The 19,391-nt window shown below is 40.5% G+C and overlaps 1 protein-coding gene across 3 annotated transcripts in view; it reads right to left on the bottom strand.

The window, feature by feature from the left end:
* Window positions 1-19,391, bottom strand: part of ELMOD1 (ELMO domain containing 1) — a 736,789-nt gene that overhangs the window by 1,363 nt on the left and 716,035 nt on the right. For all 3 annotated transcript variants that reach the window (XM_044072606.1, XM_044072608.1, XM_044072607.1), the window contains one exon: window positions 1-377. This exon is cut by the window's left edge and continues 1,363 nt beyond it. In XM_044072606.1, the coding sequence (XP_043928541.1) occupies window positions 205-377 (173 nt within the window). In that variant the 3' untranslated portion in view covers window positions 1-204. The remainder of the gene's footprint in view (window positions 378-19,391) is intronic.

Raw genomic sequence — 19,391 nt, 5'->3', positions numbered from 1 at the left:
AAGGAGTGAGAATATAAAAAAATGATTATGTGTGCCTGAAGCACGTAAGGAGAAATGCCTCACACAAAGCATGCATACAATCTCCAGTCGTTCAGAATGCTGGTGGTGATCGACGCTATAATCTCGCTTATAATTAGCATGTGTTCTATAAGCAAATGTGAGGCAGAAATGCAAGTGATGGTAGTAAACTGAGGTACTAAGAGACTACAGGTCAAGAATGTTGTCTGATGCAGCAAAATGAGGGCAGAGCGCCATATCAGGATTCTGAAGCTTCTTCAAGATCCTTTTGTGAAATTTTTCCCGCACACGATTGAACTCCATTATATCAAAAGGGTCTTCTTCAATCCAGAATTTGTGGAACTCTTGCATCAAGTAGCCTAAGATAAAAAAAAATCAGAAAGGCAAATTTTAACATTAGGAAACTAGAAGTACTGAAGACTACAACAAAATTTTAAAACATAGATAATCATGCATATCTTCACAAATGTATAAGAGTAACAGGCTTCAGACTATGACATCACTTAGAATTTCTTCAGGCTGGGTACACAACCAAAACAGGTTCAGTGTTTTCTTGTTCAGCAACTTATATGTGGAGGAATGACATATTTAAAAATATAACATCAAAGTAGCTTGATCCCAATTTAGCATACATCCATATAGGGATAATGTTATGTCTCTGCATTTCATTATTAACACAGTTAAAGGTATTCCAGACATGCTACCCTATCTTTTGCATTGTTACTTTAGGATAAGGGCAGAGTGTTTCCTTGGCTGGCAGTCGGTTCAGTTGTGAATAATGTGTAATTGTGACAGCAAACTAAACTTACATGTAAGTGTGCACTGCAATTATTCCCCATTCATATGTATGCTGACATCTAGTAACCTTAAAGAAGAGATGATTAGGTTAACATTCAGTTTTAGGTTGTTTGAAAAAAATGCAGTGTTAGCCAGTTACTGCTGTATTGTGGTATGATATCCACCCTAATCTTCCCTCCAGTACACTCAACATTAGGAATACATCTCACACATCAGTAGCACACTTCTCAACTATCCATTAATTCACATAATGTCCTGATTTTTTTCCTGTACCTCATAAACATTTTTTGGTTTACAAGCAAATAATTAAGTTCATAGGTTCATAGGTTGATACTAGGCTATCTGCCCTAGGGCATTTATACAGAGTGTGTTTGGCTTTCGCCACCCTTTTAGATTTGTAAACTGTGCCTATGAATAGTAGGTCACAGAATACAGTCCCTTATGGTTAGTTTATTGTGCCTCTGTCTAGCAGGGACCCAGAAGAGATCCCGGCGGTATACTTTCGATCTCCCATCCACTCGTCAAGATTTCTCTTGAAGAGGGTCAGTGAGGGGCTCTGCCTAACCTGGACTGGGATTTTGTTCCAGAGTGATGGGAGTCTCTGGGATAAGAATCTGTCCCTCCAGCATGTCCTATTTATTTCTGTGCTCAGGTTTCAGTCTCTAGAATGTGTAGCTCTAAGGGATTTGGATTTCTTGAGGTGGAGCAAGTCCATTAATTCAGGGTTGGACATGGCTTTATATGTCAGGCACAGATCACCTCTGAGTAGGCATAAGCAACTGAGTAGAGCTGGAGTTTCTTTAGCCTAACTGCATAGGGCATCTGTTTGAGTCCCTTTATCCTCTTGGTGAGGTACTTTTGGGGTCTTTCCAGTTGCTGCAGGTGTCGGGTAAGGTACATCCCGAAAGGGGTATTGTATTCAATTATGGGCCTGATGAATGATGAATAGAGTGGCACAAAGACCTCTCTTGATCTAGATGTGAAACCTTTCGTGATGAGGTGGGCTATATAGAAGGTCTTTCTAACCACTTTGGCAACGTGATTGTCAAAGGAGAGATTACTATCTACTTGGGTCCCCAAATCCCTAATTACTTCCTCCGTACTTAATGTGTTACCTCCTATGTGGCAGTCTGTGGGCACTTTGTTTTTCCCAAAGGGGATGACTATGCATTTTTTAGCATTAAGCTTCAGGCCATGACTTTGGCACCAGTTATCTGTCTCTGTGAGACCCTTCTGGAGTATGCTTGTGTCAGCCAGAGAGTCTATTATGGCACCCAGTTTGCAGTCATCTGCAAACTTGGTCAGCCATAGTCCTCCTGTGTTTGCCTGTACCTCAGAGAAATAAATACCGAACAAGAGAGGTCCCAGGACTGAACCTTGTGAAACTCCAAAACTGGTTTAGAGTCTGACAAAGCACCTGCAATTCTGACCATGTGGGTTCTATCCCTGAGCCAGTTTGCAACCCATCTTGTGACATAGGGGTTGATATTTAAGCTAGTGAGCTTATTTATGATACCTGAGTGGGGTATTGTGTCGAAGGCTTTTGCAAGGTCCAGTTAGGCTGTGTGGACTACTTTCCCCTTCATCTATGGCCCTGGTGACTGTTTCAAAGAAGTCGACCAGGTTCAAGAGGCAAGATCTGCCTTTAACAAAGCCGAACTGGGTAGGATCCAGTGTCTGAAGGTTTCCGATATCATTGTTTATGAGTTCCATGATGATATGCTCCATAGCTTTTCAGACCAGGCTAGTCGGGCTTATAGGGCGATAGTTTCCGGGGTCTGTTGTGGCACCTCCCTTGTGGAGTGGGACCACCGTTGCTGTACGCCATTCCTTGGGTACATATCCTGTGGTAAGGCTGAGCTTGAACAGTGACTTAATTTGAGGGTTAAGTTCATTGTGATGATGATGGTCACTAAATAATAACAGGCATTTGAGTTTCAGACTTAATATCCTTTACAAAACACATTCTAATGCAAAATCTGACATTCTATCAACTTTGCAAGTTTATAAGAATAACATTTAATATCTGGACCTGATTTTGGGCCTTTGTCTCCACACTGTTTTTGGCTTTGTACAGAATTCTTGACCTGAGACATTAAAAGGTATAACAGTATAATGCAAACATTTACTGAGGCCATGAGTACACTATTATGGCATGCAGATCACATACCACTATATCACAATAATTTGACAGCAGCCAATGCATGCCACTAACCCCATTTGCTGATGCTGTGAGTACAAAGTTGTGACATGCAACTTAATACCATGATACCACAGAGATCTGACTGTAGCCAAAGCATGCCACCACCCCATTTACTGAGGCTACGCATATACCATCATGTCACGGTGCTCAGTCACCATGTTACCACAGTAATCTGGCAGCAAACACTGTAGGCCACCAGCCCCATTTATTGAGGCCACATACACAATCGTGACATGCAGCTCACTCACCCTTAACCACATTCATTTGAGTGCAGCCAGTGTATGCTACCAGCAGTGTTTACTGAGGCTCTGCATACATGATAATAATATGAAATTCACACCATGATACCAATTTAGTCTGACTGCAGTCAGTGCAAGCCACCAGCTCCAGCTGCAATCTGAGACTCTGATAAGTAACCTGCATACTATAATACCACAGTAATAAGACTCCAGTCAGTGTATGCTACCATACCCATTTACTCTCTGAGACTCTGTATGTACATGGTCATGGCTTGCACATCACGTATTATGATGCTACAATAATAAGACTCCAGCAAGTTCATAGGTAAATACTACGCTATTACAAGCTTAACCAACAACAAGAAGCCAGAATTAAACCCTGTAGCTTGTATCTGTTATGTAAAGACCTTAACCATTATTCCAACCCCTCCCCATTTTATGCTACCGGCCCCATTTACTTTATGAGACTCTGTGTGTATGCAATCATGACATACAGCTCACATGCTAATATACCATAGCAATAAGACTACACTCAGTGCATGCCATTAACTAAGCTTACACTTCGAGACTCTGTGTATATAAGACAACCATGAAACCCCTGTTAAAATCAGGGCAGGAAACCAGTCCAGTTTAATCTTTGAGATTCCGAGCATCCACAATCATGACATGCAGCTCACATACTGTGATGCTACAGTAATCTGACTGGAGTCAGTGCATGCTAAAAGCTTTTCTATGGGACCCAGAGTACATAATTACTCTCACTTGCTGAACTGGGCTGGCTTGAACTCCCTCACCTCCTTCAATGGTATCAGCTATCACTCGCCCACAAACTAGTAAACCATCCACTAAATGTCCCATCCCTCCAGAATCTACTCCAACCCTATCGCACCACCAGACCACAAAGATCCAGCAACAAAAATCACTTGCAGATCACTAAAGCCAATAACTCTGCTGGTGAAGCACTATTCTCTTGCGCCATAACCAAATTGTGGAACTCCCTCCCACCCACAATTTCCTCCATACCATCATGCACTCACTTCAAAACTTTACTAAAAGTGCACCTAAAAACATGCTGACTATGCCCTTGCAACTCCCACTCTAATATCACCCACCTCATCCAACCGCTACCTTTCTTTCCACCCCACTAACTACCTTGATTATAGCAAGCTCAGATGCTCATAAGTCTAGTACTTGTTATACAGCAGGAACTTCTTATTGTAACATTTGTTAATGTCTGTTATGTACTTTGCAGATATCTAGTTGCCTACTGATGTACTATGTTCTTCATCTGTAAATATGTTTGTAATTAATTGCTATGTTAAATTGTTAATTGCTATGTAATCCAATGTAACTACTGTCTGTTTATTTTAACTGTGGAGTTTTTCTCCCCGGGCCTCCGCTGAAAATGGACCTATGTCCAGTCGGACACTCCCAGTCAACAAATGTAAATAAATAAATACAAATAGTTATGGCAAACAAGTTGTACATCAGGATAGCTCAGGAATACAACTATTATATCTGGTGCAAAACAGTAGCATGCGAGGGACAGTCCCTCTTTGGGCAGTTGTGTCCTGACAAAAAAATATTAAAAATGACAAATGTCCTTAGATTGTAGGACATAATTATGTCCTATATTGTATGTAATAGTTGCATAACACAGTTATTCTGTATCTAAAATACCTAAATGTTATAAGAAACAGAATAAGCAACTAAAATGCTACAAGAATAAGCTATTATGTAGGCAAAAAAGTTAAGTTCTATCCTTTGTACTGACCGTGGGTATGTGTCGGCCTGTAAAATCTGATGTTTGTCCCGAAAATGTCCCACTTTGGCCATTTGAAAAGGTGGCAACCCTAGATCTAAACAAACATCTGACATTACTGGAACTTACAGCAATGCACTTACACACGTACATGTGTATCACACCCATACACACACACACACACACACACACACACACACACACACACACACACACACACACACAAATAGACAACAACGATGGATGATGCCCTTTGCTTAATACACTGGTTACCACACAAACTCACATATTGCACACAGATCATTCCATCTGCTTTCTAAACAAGTGTCCCTACACAGCTGAGAATTATAGTTCCATTCTGGGACATAGAAGAAAATAAACTTATTCTTCCATCAGGCTGCTTCTGCACTGTTACATGCTGTCTGCACCATATACACCACAGAGTTCTGTTTAAAATACTTTATTTCAGAAAATCCTTGCGGTAGTTTACTCTGTATTTTTTTTTCAGACTTTCAATACCTTATGTAATATAGACCTTATACAGAATTTTCATAGGTTCATAGCTAGGTACTAGCCTATTGGCCTTATGGCCTATATAAGCCTAGCCAAAAGGTACCCTGGCTTCCACACCCAAGAAAATTATTTTCCTGTTCCACTGTTGAGCAGAGCCACAGAAGTGATCCCCGGGGTGAATTTCCTATCTCCCATCCAATCGTCAAGATTTTTCTTGAAGAGTGCTAATGAGGAGCTTTATTTGATATAGATAGGTAGTTTGTTCCAGAGTATGGGAAGTCTCTGGGACAGGAATCTATCCCTCCAACATGTTCTGTTTATTGTGGTGACAAGGTTTAGGTCCATAGAACGTGTAGCTCATAGGGATTGGGATTTCTTTAAGTGGAGCATGTCCAAAACCTCTGGGTTTGACATAGCTTTGTGTGTTAGGCAGAGATCGCCTCTGAGTAGGCGATATGCGACAGAGTAATGCTGCAGTTTTTTGAGATGGTCTGCACAGGGCATCTGTTTGAGACTGGTAATCCTCTTTGTGAGTTATTTCTGCGGCCTTTCCAGTTGTTGTAGATGTCTTGTGAGGTACATACCAAAAGGGGCGTTGTACTCTATAATGGGTCTAATGAGTGATGAGTAGAGTCGAACAATGACCTCTTTTTTCCTGGATGAGAAATCTTTTGTGATGAGGTGTGCCATGTAGAAGGATTTCCTGACTACTGTGGCGATGTGATTATCAAAGGAGAGACTACTGTCCACCTGTGTCCTAAGGTCTCTTATCACACTTTCGGTGTTAAGTATACTACCGCCTATGTGGAAGTTCATGGGTACAGAGTTTTTACCAAAAGGGATGACAATGTACTTTTTGGTATTGAGCTTGAGGCCATGGCTTTGACACCAGGCATCTGTCTCAGCGAGGTCCTTTTGAAGGATGTCCACATCTTTTGGAGTTTTGATTATGGCTCCTAGTTTGCAGTCATCTGTGAATTTCATTAGCCAAAGACCATCTGTGTTAGCCTGTACTTCAGAGAAGCAGATACCAAACAGGAGAGGACCCAGGACTGAACCCTGTGGTACTCCACTTGTCACTGGTTTGAAGTTGGATTTGGAGTCTGCTACTTTCACAGTGTGGGTTCTGTCAGTGAGCCAGTTGGCAACCCATCTTGTGACATAGGGATTTATGCCTAGTTTAGTGAGTTTATCTATAATTCTAGAGTGGGGGATGGTGTTGAAAGCTTTGGCGAGATCTAGATAGGCTGTGTGAACCACCTTACCCTCATCTATGGCTTTGGTGACTGCTTCAAAGAAGTCTATCAGGTTTAGGAGGCATGATCTACCTTTTACAAACCCGAACTGGGTGGGGTCCTGAGTTTGGAGATTACTAATGTCATTGTTTCTTTCCATTCTAAGCTATGCTAATTTCTTTTGTGATATTAACCTCATACTAATATCACTCAATCTTATACATCCCTAATCTCCTTTATCTGCCTCCCATCATGTTCACATCCTGCACATGACTTGTAGTTTTCCTCCAAATTTCTGTTCTCTACTTTGTTGTTCATCAATCAGTCTATGTCAAACCTTTTTGTTAAAATTTGGTCTTAATTTATAACCTTCCTTACTCCAGCATTCTACACTTGCAATCAAGTCATCGTCTGCTGGTTGCTATAAAATGCCCATTTATACCATCATCCTACATGTAACTATTATTGTCTGTTACACTTTCTAGAAGTATTAATTCTAAGGCTGTCTATTTTAACTACCAATCCTTCCTCTTAAGTCACTTGTGCGCTCTTTTAACTTACAGTCAATAATTTACATACTACTAAAATTTCCATTTTATATTTTAGTAACGTGCTTGACATGGAAGGTGGCAGTCTCCCACTTGTATATAAATGTTAGAATTTTTTTCCTTATGGACTCCAGTTGTTTCTTATTTCCTAGAATAATCTTCCATATGCACATACCCAAAATGAATAAACTCTGATATCAGGAATCCTCCCAGTGGGTGGACTGTTGTTAAGTTCCTCTGCTGCAATCCTAAACTGTGCAGTTTCCGTCTCTCTCTCTCCCTTCAGCACCTGTACCTGAACTTGGTATTACATCATGTGCAGTATTGCAGCATGCCTAACATCTATCTGCCTGTAAGAAGGAAATAATCCATAAACAGAATGCTGCTAGTGTGCATATTAGTTATTGAGCATACTATTCTACTCTTTATTCCTTTTTCTCTTTAAATAAAAACTGCCAATAAAATTCAACAAGTTAGAATGGCACATTATCTTATGAACAGGTTCATAAGTGTATACTACGCTAATGACAACTGGGGTCTCCATAAGCCTAGCCATGAAACCCAACCCAGTTCTGCTCAAGAGTTCCTTGGATGCCTATATGGAGGGGTATGTTAGCAAAGAGGTACCTAAGGGTTATGTGGGGAGGGGGGTATGCTAGTTGGGGATTAATTTACTTACTAAAAGTTACAAATTCAGCCACTGCAGATAAACTCCTCTTTTTCCAGCAAACAGAATTTCAGTAAAAATGAGAAAGATGGAGAAACACAGCAGGAACTATAAAACTTTTTAATCTGGTTAGCGTTTTCACATCAGAGATGCTTCTTCAGACCATAAATGTCATCAAAATTGAGTCAACTATATGTATATATATATATATATATATATATATATATATATATATATATATATATATAAATACACCCTTACTATCAATTAACTCATTCACTCCGGAGCAGCTCAGAAAGAGCTGCCTGCTTAATTCCACCATAGGAACAACAGTGTAGCCTGAGCTCATTTTTCAGAAAATCCATTTGTAATACCATGCAGAAAACAAATGTTCATAACTCTTTAACTATAAGAGCTAGACTAAAAATGTAAACACGAAAGTTGTTCAGCAGACACTGACCTTTTGAACAGTGTAAATGTTGATAGTGCATATCAAAATCATTATTAAATATTTGGCATGGAATGTTGATATTGTGCATATTTTTTACCTTTTTGGAAAAGCAAAGCACAATATCTTGGTCAATGTACAATGTAGACCCATACAATTTGTATTTAATTTGTTAGTATGAATGTCAGCTTTAAAATGATACCTTAACCATAACTGTGTGATGTCCTTTTATGGAGATATTCACAGAAATATGATTAATATAATATTTCTCATACTTGATAAATAAAGCATAATATCCCATCACCTGTAACAGACAGAGCCTACATATCAGTGTAGAAGTTGTGCGTCTAAATGTCAGCTTCAAAATGATGCATCATTTGTGTGATCACCATGCTCCTTTGCAAAGATATGGGCATAATAATGAGAAGTATTGGAAATGTATAATTTTCATAATCCTAAAAGACTAAACAAACTGTGATATTTGTACATGTGTACAGTGCACAGACACAGTTCTTTTACTATGTTGTAAGAAGCAACACTGTCTTCAAAATGAGGTATTACTTGACACAATGACAGGCACCCTTGCAAGGTTATTTACCAAAATATGAAAAAATTATAATTTCTATAACCCAAGTCCAAAACAAACTTTGATATCTGCACGTGTACAACATACAGGCACCATTCTTTTACCATGTTAGAACTATCAATACTGTCTTCAAAGTGAGGTATTACTTAGCACATTCAGTGGTCCCTTGCAAAGTTATTTACCAAAATATGAAAAAAATCATAATTTCCATAACCTAAGTCAGAAACAAACTTTGATATCTGCACATGTGTACAACATACAGGCACAATTATTTTAACATGTCGGAACCAGCAATAATGTCTTCAAAATGAGGTATTACTTGGCACATTCAGATGCTCCCTTGCAAAGTTATTTACCAAAATATGAAAAAAATTATAATTTCCATAACCTCAGTCCAAAACAAAATTTGATATCTGCATGTGTACAACATACAGGCACAATTATTTTACCATGTTGGAACTATCAATAGTGTCTTCAAAACGAGGTATTACTTGGCACACTGACATGCTCCCTTGCAAAGTTATTTACCAAAATATGAAAAATTATAATTTCCATAACCTGAGTCCTAACAAAACTGATATCTGTACATGTATACAGCATTCAAAAACAGTTGTTTTACCATGTAGACTTGTATGATTGTAAATATACACATTTTTAGTGTAGCCAACATACTGCTGAATGGGTATGTGCAAAGAGAAAAAGTAAGGTAAGGACCAACACTCCACTAATGAACCCAGGACAGGCATGGGACTTCAGTGACAGGCAAGGCCATCTGATCTGTCTGATAGCTGTGCTGGCTACCCACTCAGACAGCTGATACCACTTCAGTCTCACGACCTCCCTCAGTGTCAGCAGTCTGCCTTACCTATGCCTTTCCTCTTTACATGTGTCCATTCAGCACTGGTCCCAAGGGATCAAATTCTGTATTACTAAGCCCTTCCTGTCATCTAAACTCTACACATGCCTGATAAAAGCAGAATAAAAAAAGAAGTATTGCAGGATGGTTACTGACCTATTGCACATGCTAGCACTCTCCTGAAACAGTTGTTCTTTCTCAGCATCTTCACCAGCTCCATACCACAGTTATTTGACAAACTCAGAAAAACATATTTTACACAACACATTTCATAACAGAGTTTTACTTACCATACTGCTCCCTACTTGGTAATGTGTGTTTTCCATTTTTCTCACAATATTACCAATCCTGCATAGCTCTCCTCACGCCATTGTGGAGGTCAGTCAAGACAATGCAATGCCCTCCTCAGTTAGGTGAATGCCATCCCTTCTGAACAGGTGAACATCTTCTGCGGTGATGCTGTCATGACAGATTGTAGATCCACCGACCCTGTGCAACAAGCCATGCATGAATCCATTCTGTAAATGTAGGGCCTTGTGCACCGCCCGTTGACTGTTTGCTGTTTTCCATATCTGTTGAGGAATTATGTCAGACCACACAAAATGACAATGCGGCCACCACGACTGCAGGTATTAAAAAATTGCTTTGATTTGAAACCACAGCCTTCCAAGTGGTTGGCTGATGACATCATTCCCTCCAATGTGCAGCACAAGGATGTTAGGCTACAGGTACATGGAACAATTCTCTTCCAACAACTGCAGTACTCCGCTCCAATGCATACCTCTTCTTGCAATCCAGTATAACTTCACACTAGATGTGGGGAAGTTCAAGTTGTACTGGTTTTCAGTTATGGAGGCATGGCTGGCAGCCCAGTGAATGTAGGAATGGCCACATACCCACACTGTCATTTGTCATTCTCCTGGTTGGGAAGCCATGTCAGTGTCAGAAGGTGGACAAACCTACACAGGAAAGAAAATGCAGATTACTACTGATGTTTGACAGATGTATTGGAAGACTACATATATATGTATATCATATGCATTACCTGGTTAGCCCATCCAAATCTTCCATCCTAGCCCCAGGGGCAGTATTCTTTGCATTAGGTACATAAGTGGTGATGATGCTGCAGAGGTACATACCTACTCCACAGACACACACACACACACACACACACACACACACACACACACACACACACACACACACAGGTTTTGCATTAGCATGTTCTAATACATGTCAGTGTGGAGTGCAGAGGCATTTGTTATCATTCAGTAGAAATACTATATCATTATAGTTCAGTCAAAATAGTATAACACTTGGATGTTACTGAGTTCTTCCTTCTACCACCTAATTTCCACCCATGACTGACAAAGCGTGGAAATATGCCCAACTACTGAGTATAAGCAGAAGTACAGTAATAGAAGAAGAAATGTCAAACGTATCTGGTTCATCCATGTAAGAATTAGTCACAAAAGTAATAATTCCAGTTAGTGCATCTATCACTCTGGATACAATAAGACCCATCAATACATAAACAAAAAAATATATAATAACCATCAATGAAACCCGAGCTATAGATAACCTATACTTGTTACACTGTATCTGTATTATGATCTTCAGCAGTCTGACCATGTATGCACAGGCACTTCCCCGGTATACAAATGAATTATTTCCTCTACCAATATCTTCATTACTACATGTTATACACATGTCCCTAAATGAAACATTCACCCAAATGACCCCTTCAGGAAAATGTTGAGATACGCACAATCACCAAAATTATATATATGCGTGTGTCCAATGTATATATGTGCAAGTACATTATGTACATACATATATATACATCCCTATACACACATATGCACAATATATATATATATATATATATATATATATATATATATATATATATATATATATATAAAATGTATATATACAGCCAGAAAAAAATCAGGGGTTTAGGAGTGTAGGCAACTGATGAAAAATTAGGGGGATTGCTTGCAATGACTCCAAGCAGAGAAAAAACACAGCCTGGCTTGTGCATTCATCAAAGTGATAACAATGTCTACTTATGTGAATAACAGTGACAGCAGCTGAGACTTTTCCCAGAAAAGTGATAATGACTAACTGCTATATTGTAACTGCACATATTGCTAATGTGATAATGACTTTCCTTTCATTACTGCAAAGGTATGCATGCTGAGACACTGGTGATAATTGCTGCACATAACCTGTTGAGTAGGCATTCATTATATTACATTGTGCAGCTGTTATGTAACACTCTCAGTATCATCAGTAAGGAGAAGATCTGAGTCATTCAGTCAAATAGTATAACACTTAGATATTACTGAGCCCTTCCACACATGACTGACAGAGCCAAGAATATTGCCCAAAATATATGGTTGCTCCATGCTGGTACTTTTGTGCAAGTAATAACATTTATGTCACTGAGCATAACCATAAACAGAAATGACAAAGTCAGAAATATGTAAATAGAAATAGAATAAGACACAGCAGTGAAAAAGGCAGCAATATTGTCCAAATTATCTGGGTGAGCTATGCCAAAAATAATAATATAAAATATCTCACGCAGCCTTTCATCCCACCCAAACATGTTGTAGCAGTCTGACCATGTATGCAGAAGCACTTCCCTGATATACAATGAATTACTTCACCAAGCAACATCTTCATTAGTATGTCCAGGTATACACATCAACCAAAATGAAACATTCACCCAACTAATCCCCATAAGTAAAATGTTGAGGTATGCATAATCACCAAAATGAAACAATTACCCAAAGATACAGATTCTTAGTTTTAGCACTTGAATTTGCTTATTCGTGATCAGCACTTGTTCAGAACTTGTAAGCACTAAATAAGCTACTAATTATTAGAGCACTCAATCTTCCTCATTACCTAGAAGAAAACAGTTTTTGGTACTTACTTTCCTCACTTGCTTAGAGAAAAACAGCTCTTGTACTTACTTTCCTCACTTATCTAGAGGAAAATAGTTGTTTTTATTCAGGCATGTCCAAGGGTCAGCTCCCGGTGTTCTCTCCTGTCTATCTGATGAATCTGGGCATCTTGGGGCAATATAGAAATTGCCTCATGTACACAGACAACCCTCTCATCATACCACCCAGCACTACAACCTGTGAGAGATGCATTTATCTAGCCAAACTGGAGGTAAAGCTCTCTCCAATTAAGAATGAACTTGACAGTCAAGAGAAGGTAAACACTTGCACCACACCATACTCATCACATAGTCTCACTAAATCTACACCACCAAAATCCACACATAGAAACACAAAAACATTCACAGAGGCTCTCAATAATAATCTGCTCAAGCAACAGAGAACTCCAAAGCAGAAATGCAAGCAACCTCTACCCCCCAACACAACCCAAATGACACATAGCCCGCAGACTCAGTTTGCCACTCAACCACAGTCAATAAGGCAAAACAACGTACCTAACACACTAGTCATAGGTGACTATAGTCAGGCACACTGATGCCCCACTCACCAGGCTAAACAAGGAGAAGGTTACTGTCAGCTGCTTGTTGGGTCCCAGGATCCGCCACATAACCCACGCACTCAGGTCACTCCACAACAAGTACAAATATGACTCTGTCATTGTCCATGTTGGTGTAAATGACCTCAGACATACCTCCCTGGACTACATGAAAAGAGACATGGTACAGCTCTCCAATCTTGTAGCCCAGGCAGGTATGACCCTAGCCCTGAGAAGCATTCTGCCATCACCCAGAATGATGCTGCAGTACAAGGACAAAATGATTGACTTCAACAATTGGCTAAGCTTCTGGTACCATTCTAAAGGGATCCAGTATCTGTCTGCCTGGGATGACATGGTCAACAGACCATGATGCTTTGCCAGAGATGGCCTGCACCTGTCACCCCTGGGATTCTGGACACTGGCTAAGGTTCTTGCCACCCCTATAGTGCCTTTTTTAGGCAAGGTTCAAATGACAAATTCACCACCATGACAGGAACAGGCAAGCAAAAACTGAGGGTGATGCTACTCAATGCTAGAAGTCTAAATCTCAAAATGCACTCACTCGAGGCACTCCTTAAAATGGAGAACATCGATATCTGTGCAGTGACTGAGACCTGGTTCAAGGCTCCAGAGAGCACCCCTGCACTACCAGGCTATAACTCATACCACACTTTATGGCCACGTAACCTGGACCGGAACACCAAAGACGGAGGTGTGTCCATATTCATTAAGGATATACACACCTCCAGGCTAGTTGCTCAGCATAATGCAGCTAAGGTTATCCAAGTGTAACTAACTCTGGGCAAAACTGCAATCCAAATTGTAGCTTGCTACAGATCACCCACCATGCCCCAGGATTCCCACTCCTCTTTTCTTGATGTACTGGAAAATATTAGGGTTCAACCAAAAAACTTAATAATGGGCGATTTCAACTACCCCACCATTAACTGGGAAAACTACTCATGTACCAACTCCTTCACTCAACACTTTCTGGAATTCATAAACTCCAATGCCCTGGATCAACTTATCCACACCCCCACCAGGGGCAACAATATCCCAGATCTAGTCATTACCAACATGGGTGACCGGAGTTCCACACCTGAAGTCAACGCCTCATTGGTCTGATCCGACCATAAGCTAATTACCCTAGCTATCCACATCTTGCCCCCACCCCCCATTAAGGAAACCATGGTAACAAATTTCTCCAAAGCTAGCTTAATGCTTCTTAAGACAGAAGTGGTGAACTTCATGACACCCAAGCAGATGGACAATACAGTTACGACTACTGAATCCTACACAATTGCATTTTATAAGCACTAACATGAGTGCATGGATCGTGCTATCCCAAACAGAACCAAGACACTATCCTCCAAAAAAAGGAAGCCAATCTGGTGGTCCCCTACCATAAACAAACTGTACAACAGAAGGAAGAAACTGTTGTAAAAGAGAGTAAAATCCCATGAGTGGAGGAGCTCCCTGGTCATCCTCAGTAAGAAACTGTGATCCCTGATACAATCCTCCAAAGCTAGTTATGAAAACAAAATCACCACTGAGTCTAAAGACAACCACAAAGCATTCTATAGCTATGTCAAGAATCTCAATGGCAACACTCAGATCTGCTCTGAGTTACAGCACAATGGCACTAAATATACAGACCCAACTGACATTGCCAACATCCTGTCAGATAGGTTCAGTGCTAACTTTACCCCCCTCTCACCCCCAAAGAGCCCATCTCTATACAGGAAGAATGCAACGTTCCTGTAATCACAGCTGCACAGGTAAAAACCACACTCTCCAAAGCCAAGAACACAGCATCCATGGGACCAGACAACATCCCAGGCTGCGTTCTACATGAACTACAGAACGAACTGGCACCCCACCTAAGTACCATGTTCAATCATAGCCTCACCTCAGGCTTTGTGCCTGCTGAATGGTGCACAGCAACGGTTATCCCACTCCACAAGGGGGGAGCCACCACAGACCCCAGGAACTACTGCCCCATTAGCCTGACGAGCCTGGTCTGCAAGGCCATGGAACGTATAAGTTCATAGGTTGGTACTGGGCTATCTGCCCGAAGGCATATATTAGCCCAGCCACGTTGTGCGGTATTCACCACCCCTTTAGTAGTTCCCTAGACCCCTGTACTAGCAGCTAGTACCCTTGGCCCCGATCTAGTAGTGCTGTTGGTGTGATCCCTGGTGTGAACTTTCTGTTACCCATCCACTCATCAAGGTTCCTCTTGAAGAGTGATAGTGAGGGGCTCTGTCTTATGTAGATCGGGACCCTGTTCCATAATAAGGGAAGTCTCTGCGAAGGAACTCTATCCCTCCAGCATGTTCTATTCATTGTTGTGTTGAGATTTATATCCTTAGAGCATGTAGCTCCAGTAGATTTGGTTTTGCTAAGATGGAGCATGTTCAACAATTCTAGGTTGGACATGGCTCTGTACGTTAGACAGGGATCGCCTCTCAGAAAGCGGTATGCAACAGAGAACAGTCTTAGCTTTTTCAGTCGTGCTGCATAGGGCAACTGTTTGAGGCCAGTAATCCTCTTGGTTAGGTACCTCTGTGGTCTCTCCAGCTGCTGGAGATGTCTAGCCAGGTACATTCCAATTGGTGCATTGTACTCAATAATGGATCTGATGAGGGAAGAGTAGAGGGGCACCATTACATCCTTAGATCTTGATGCAAACCCTTTCGTGATCAGATGGGTTACATAGAAGGATTTTCTAACCACTTTGGCAACATGGTTATCAAAGGAAAGCTGACTATCTACTTGGGTCCCTAGATCCCTTATTTCTTCTTCAGATTTCAGGGGATTACCTCCTATGTTGTAGTTTGCGGGTACTCTGTTTTTTTCCAAAGGGGATTACTATGCATTTTTTTGCATTTAGCTTGAGGCCATGGCTTTGACACCATGCATCAGTCTCATTTAGGCCCTTCTGGAGGATCTCCATGTTGGCCGGGGACTCTATTATAGCACCCAGTTTGCAGTTGTCCACAAACTTAGTCAGCCACAGCCCTTCCGTGCTTGCCTGTACTTCTGAGAAGTATATGCCACACAGGAGGGGCCCCAGGACAGAGCCCTGAGGCACACCACTCGTTACTGGTCATGGTATCATCATGGAACTTATAAACAAAGACATTGGTGATCTCCAAACTCTGGACACCACCCAGTTCGGGTTTGTAAAAGGCAGATCATGTCTCCTAAACCTGATAGACTTCTTTGAAGCTGTCACCAAAGCAGTAGACAAGGGTAAGATGGTTCACACAGCCTATCTAGATCTTGCCAAGGCTTTCGACACCATCCCCCACTCTGGAATTATAGACAAACTCACTAAACTAGGTATAAATCCCTATGTCACAAGATGGGTTGCCAACTGGCTCACTGCCAGAACCCACTCTGTGAAAGTAGCAGACTCCAAATCCGACTTCAGACTTGTGACAAGTGGAGTACCACAGGGTTCAGACCTGGGTCCTCTCCTGTTTGGTATCTACTTCTCTGAAGTACAGGCTAACACAGAAGGTCTTTGGCTAACAAAGTTTGCAGATGACTGCAAACTAGGAGCCATAATCGAAACTCCTAACGATGTGGACATCCTACAAAAGGGCCTCACTGAGACAGATGCCTGGTGTCAAAGCCATGGCCTCAAGCTCAATGCCAAAAAGTGCACTGTCATCCCCTTTGGTAAAAACTCTGTACCCATGAACTACAACATAGGCAGTAGTATACTTAACACCGAAAGTGTGATAAGAGACCTTGGGACACAGGTGGACAGTAGTCTCTCCTTTGATAATCACATCGCCACAGTAGTCAGGAAATCCTTTTACGTGGCACTCCTCATCAGAAAAGATTTCTCATCCAGAAAAAAAGAGGTCATTGTTCCCCTCTACTCATCACTCATTAGACCCGTTATAGAGTACAACGCCCCTTTTGGTATGTACCTCACAAGACATCTACAACAACTGGAAAGGCCGCAGAAAAGCCTCACAAAGAGGATTATCGGCCTCAAACAGATGCCCTACGCAGACCGCATTAAAAAACTCCAGCTTTACTCCATCGCATATCGCCTACTCAGAGGTGATCTCTGCCTAACATACAAAGCTATGTCAAACCCAGAGCTGTTGGACATGCTCCACTTAAAGAAATCCTAATCCCTCCAAGCTACACGCTCTAGGGACTTAAACCTTGTCACCACAATAAACAGAACATGCTGGAGGGATAGATTCCTGTCCCAGAGACTTCCCATACTCTGGAATAAACTACCTATCTATATCAAACAAAGCTCCTCATTAGCACTCCAAGAAAAATCTTGATGACTGGATGGGAAATAGGAAATTCACCCCGGGGATCACCTCTGTGGCTCTGCTCGAAAGTGGCACAGGAAAATAATTTTCTTGGGTGGCAAAAGCCAGGGTACCTTTTTGGCTGGGCTTGTATAGGCCCCAGGGCCGATAGCCTAGTACCTACCTATGAACCTATGAACCTATGGGGCAGGACAATGGCTGAACATAAGGAGAATTGTTTTACTGCGATTACTTGACTTTACAGCCAATTTTCTCTGAAAATTCAAATATAAACGTCAGGTAACTCCATACTGAAAAGTAAGTTGAGAAAGTACCTGAATAAGTTCAGGTACTTTTTCAACTTTTTTTATCAGTGGAGATACAACACGGCTGTAAATTTAGATGTGCTTCTGGAAGGGACTCGGATTTAACTGCATACAATTACTACCTTCTCACAGCACACTCGGATGTAAGCACAGACGTGCTGTGAGACAGTACTCGGGGTTAATGAGTTAAGACGTCATTTACAAGCTCAATAATCAGTTAGGTTAATACACTCTATATAAAGGTAAATACATTTTATGTAGCCCATATATCCTTACATAGCCTATATAAAATTACCTACTAACTACTAAGATACATACTATAAAAACTAAGTATAAAATTATACTAAATATGACTATAAATTACTGACGACTCATTTTTAAGTAAGGTTTAATAGACACCCTGTCATTCAACCCAGGTTCCTCCTCAGCTTGCAGTTCTATTATCCATCTCAATTCATTTAGTTCCAATTTGTTTTTCATAACCCCCAAGCGTAAATCCTGACAGATACATTCTATCACTTTAAACATAAAATGATGTGTTCTATCTTTATCGAAAATGTGTTTAGCTAAAGCACTTCTTTCTGGTTCTCCATTTCTAATTGCCCCTAGATGTTCCCTGGCCCTCTCTCTCAGTGAGCGGGTAGTCATGCCCATATAAAAAGAGGGACATGTGGAGCAAACTGCTAAATATACTAGATTTCTTGTTTCACAATTTGCTCTAACTCTGAACTCATATTTCTTATTTGTTCTAGGGTGTGTAAAAGTCCTATCTTGACTTAATACTCCACATATACAACAATGTCCACACTTATTAATACCATACATTTTCTCTTTAGTATTATTGGGATGACATAACAATCTCTTCAGATTTTTTCTTATTTTTATAACAGAAGTTAGGCTTTGCACCAACAATCCCTGCTATCTCAGGGTCTGATTGTAGTATGGACCAATTCATATATACTACCTCTTGCACCTTTTTAATATTACCAGCGTATTCTAAACGAATTGGTATACTCTCTTTAAATGTTTTTTAGAAATCTGAGAGGGGGTCTGACTATCTATCTATCTATATAGATATATATATATATATATATATATATATATATATATATATGATCCGGCTTTACCCCTCCTTAATGCTCTGACCTCACTAAAGCCTAGATTGATTTCATACTTCTTATATTTACGTTGCAATAATTCATTATTTAATGTTCCCATATCTATATCAAACTATTCCTGAATCATGTCCAGTCTAGACATGTGCATAGCTTGATCCTTAATAATGTTTTTATACACATAATTAGGATGCATGCTGTCTCTACTTAGAACATTATTTTTTCTACAGTCTTTCCTATAGAGACTTGCAGCAAACGTCCCATTCATTTCTTTAACT

The sequence above is a fragment of the Protopterus annectens genome, chromosome 5.part0 (assembly GCF_019279795.1).
Source record: "Protopterus annectens isolate FY-2018-M chromosome 5.part0, PAN1.0, whole genome shotgun sequence".
NCBI lineage: Eukaryota > Metazoa > Chordata > Ceratodontiformes > Protopteridae > Protopterus > Protopterus annectens.
Note: the sequence above shows the minus strand (reverse complement) of the source record. Positions and strands in the feature narration are given on the sequence as shown.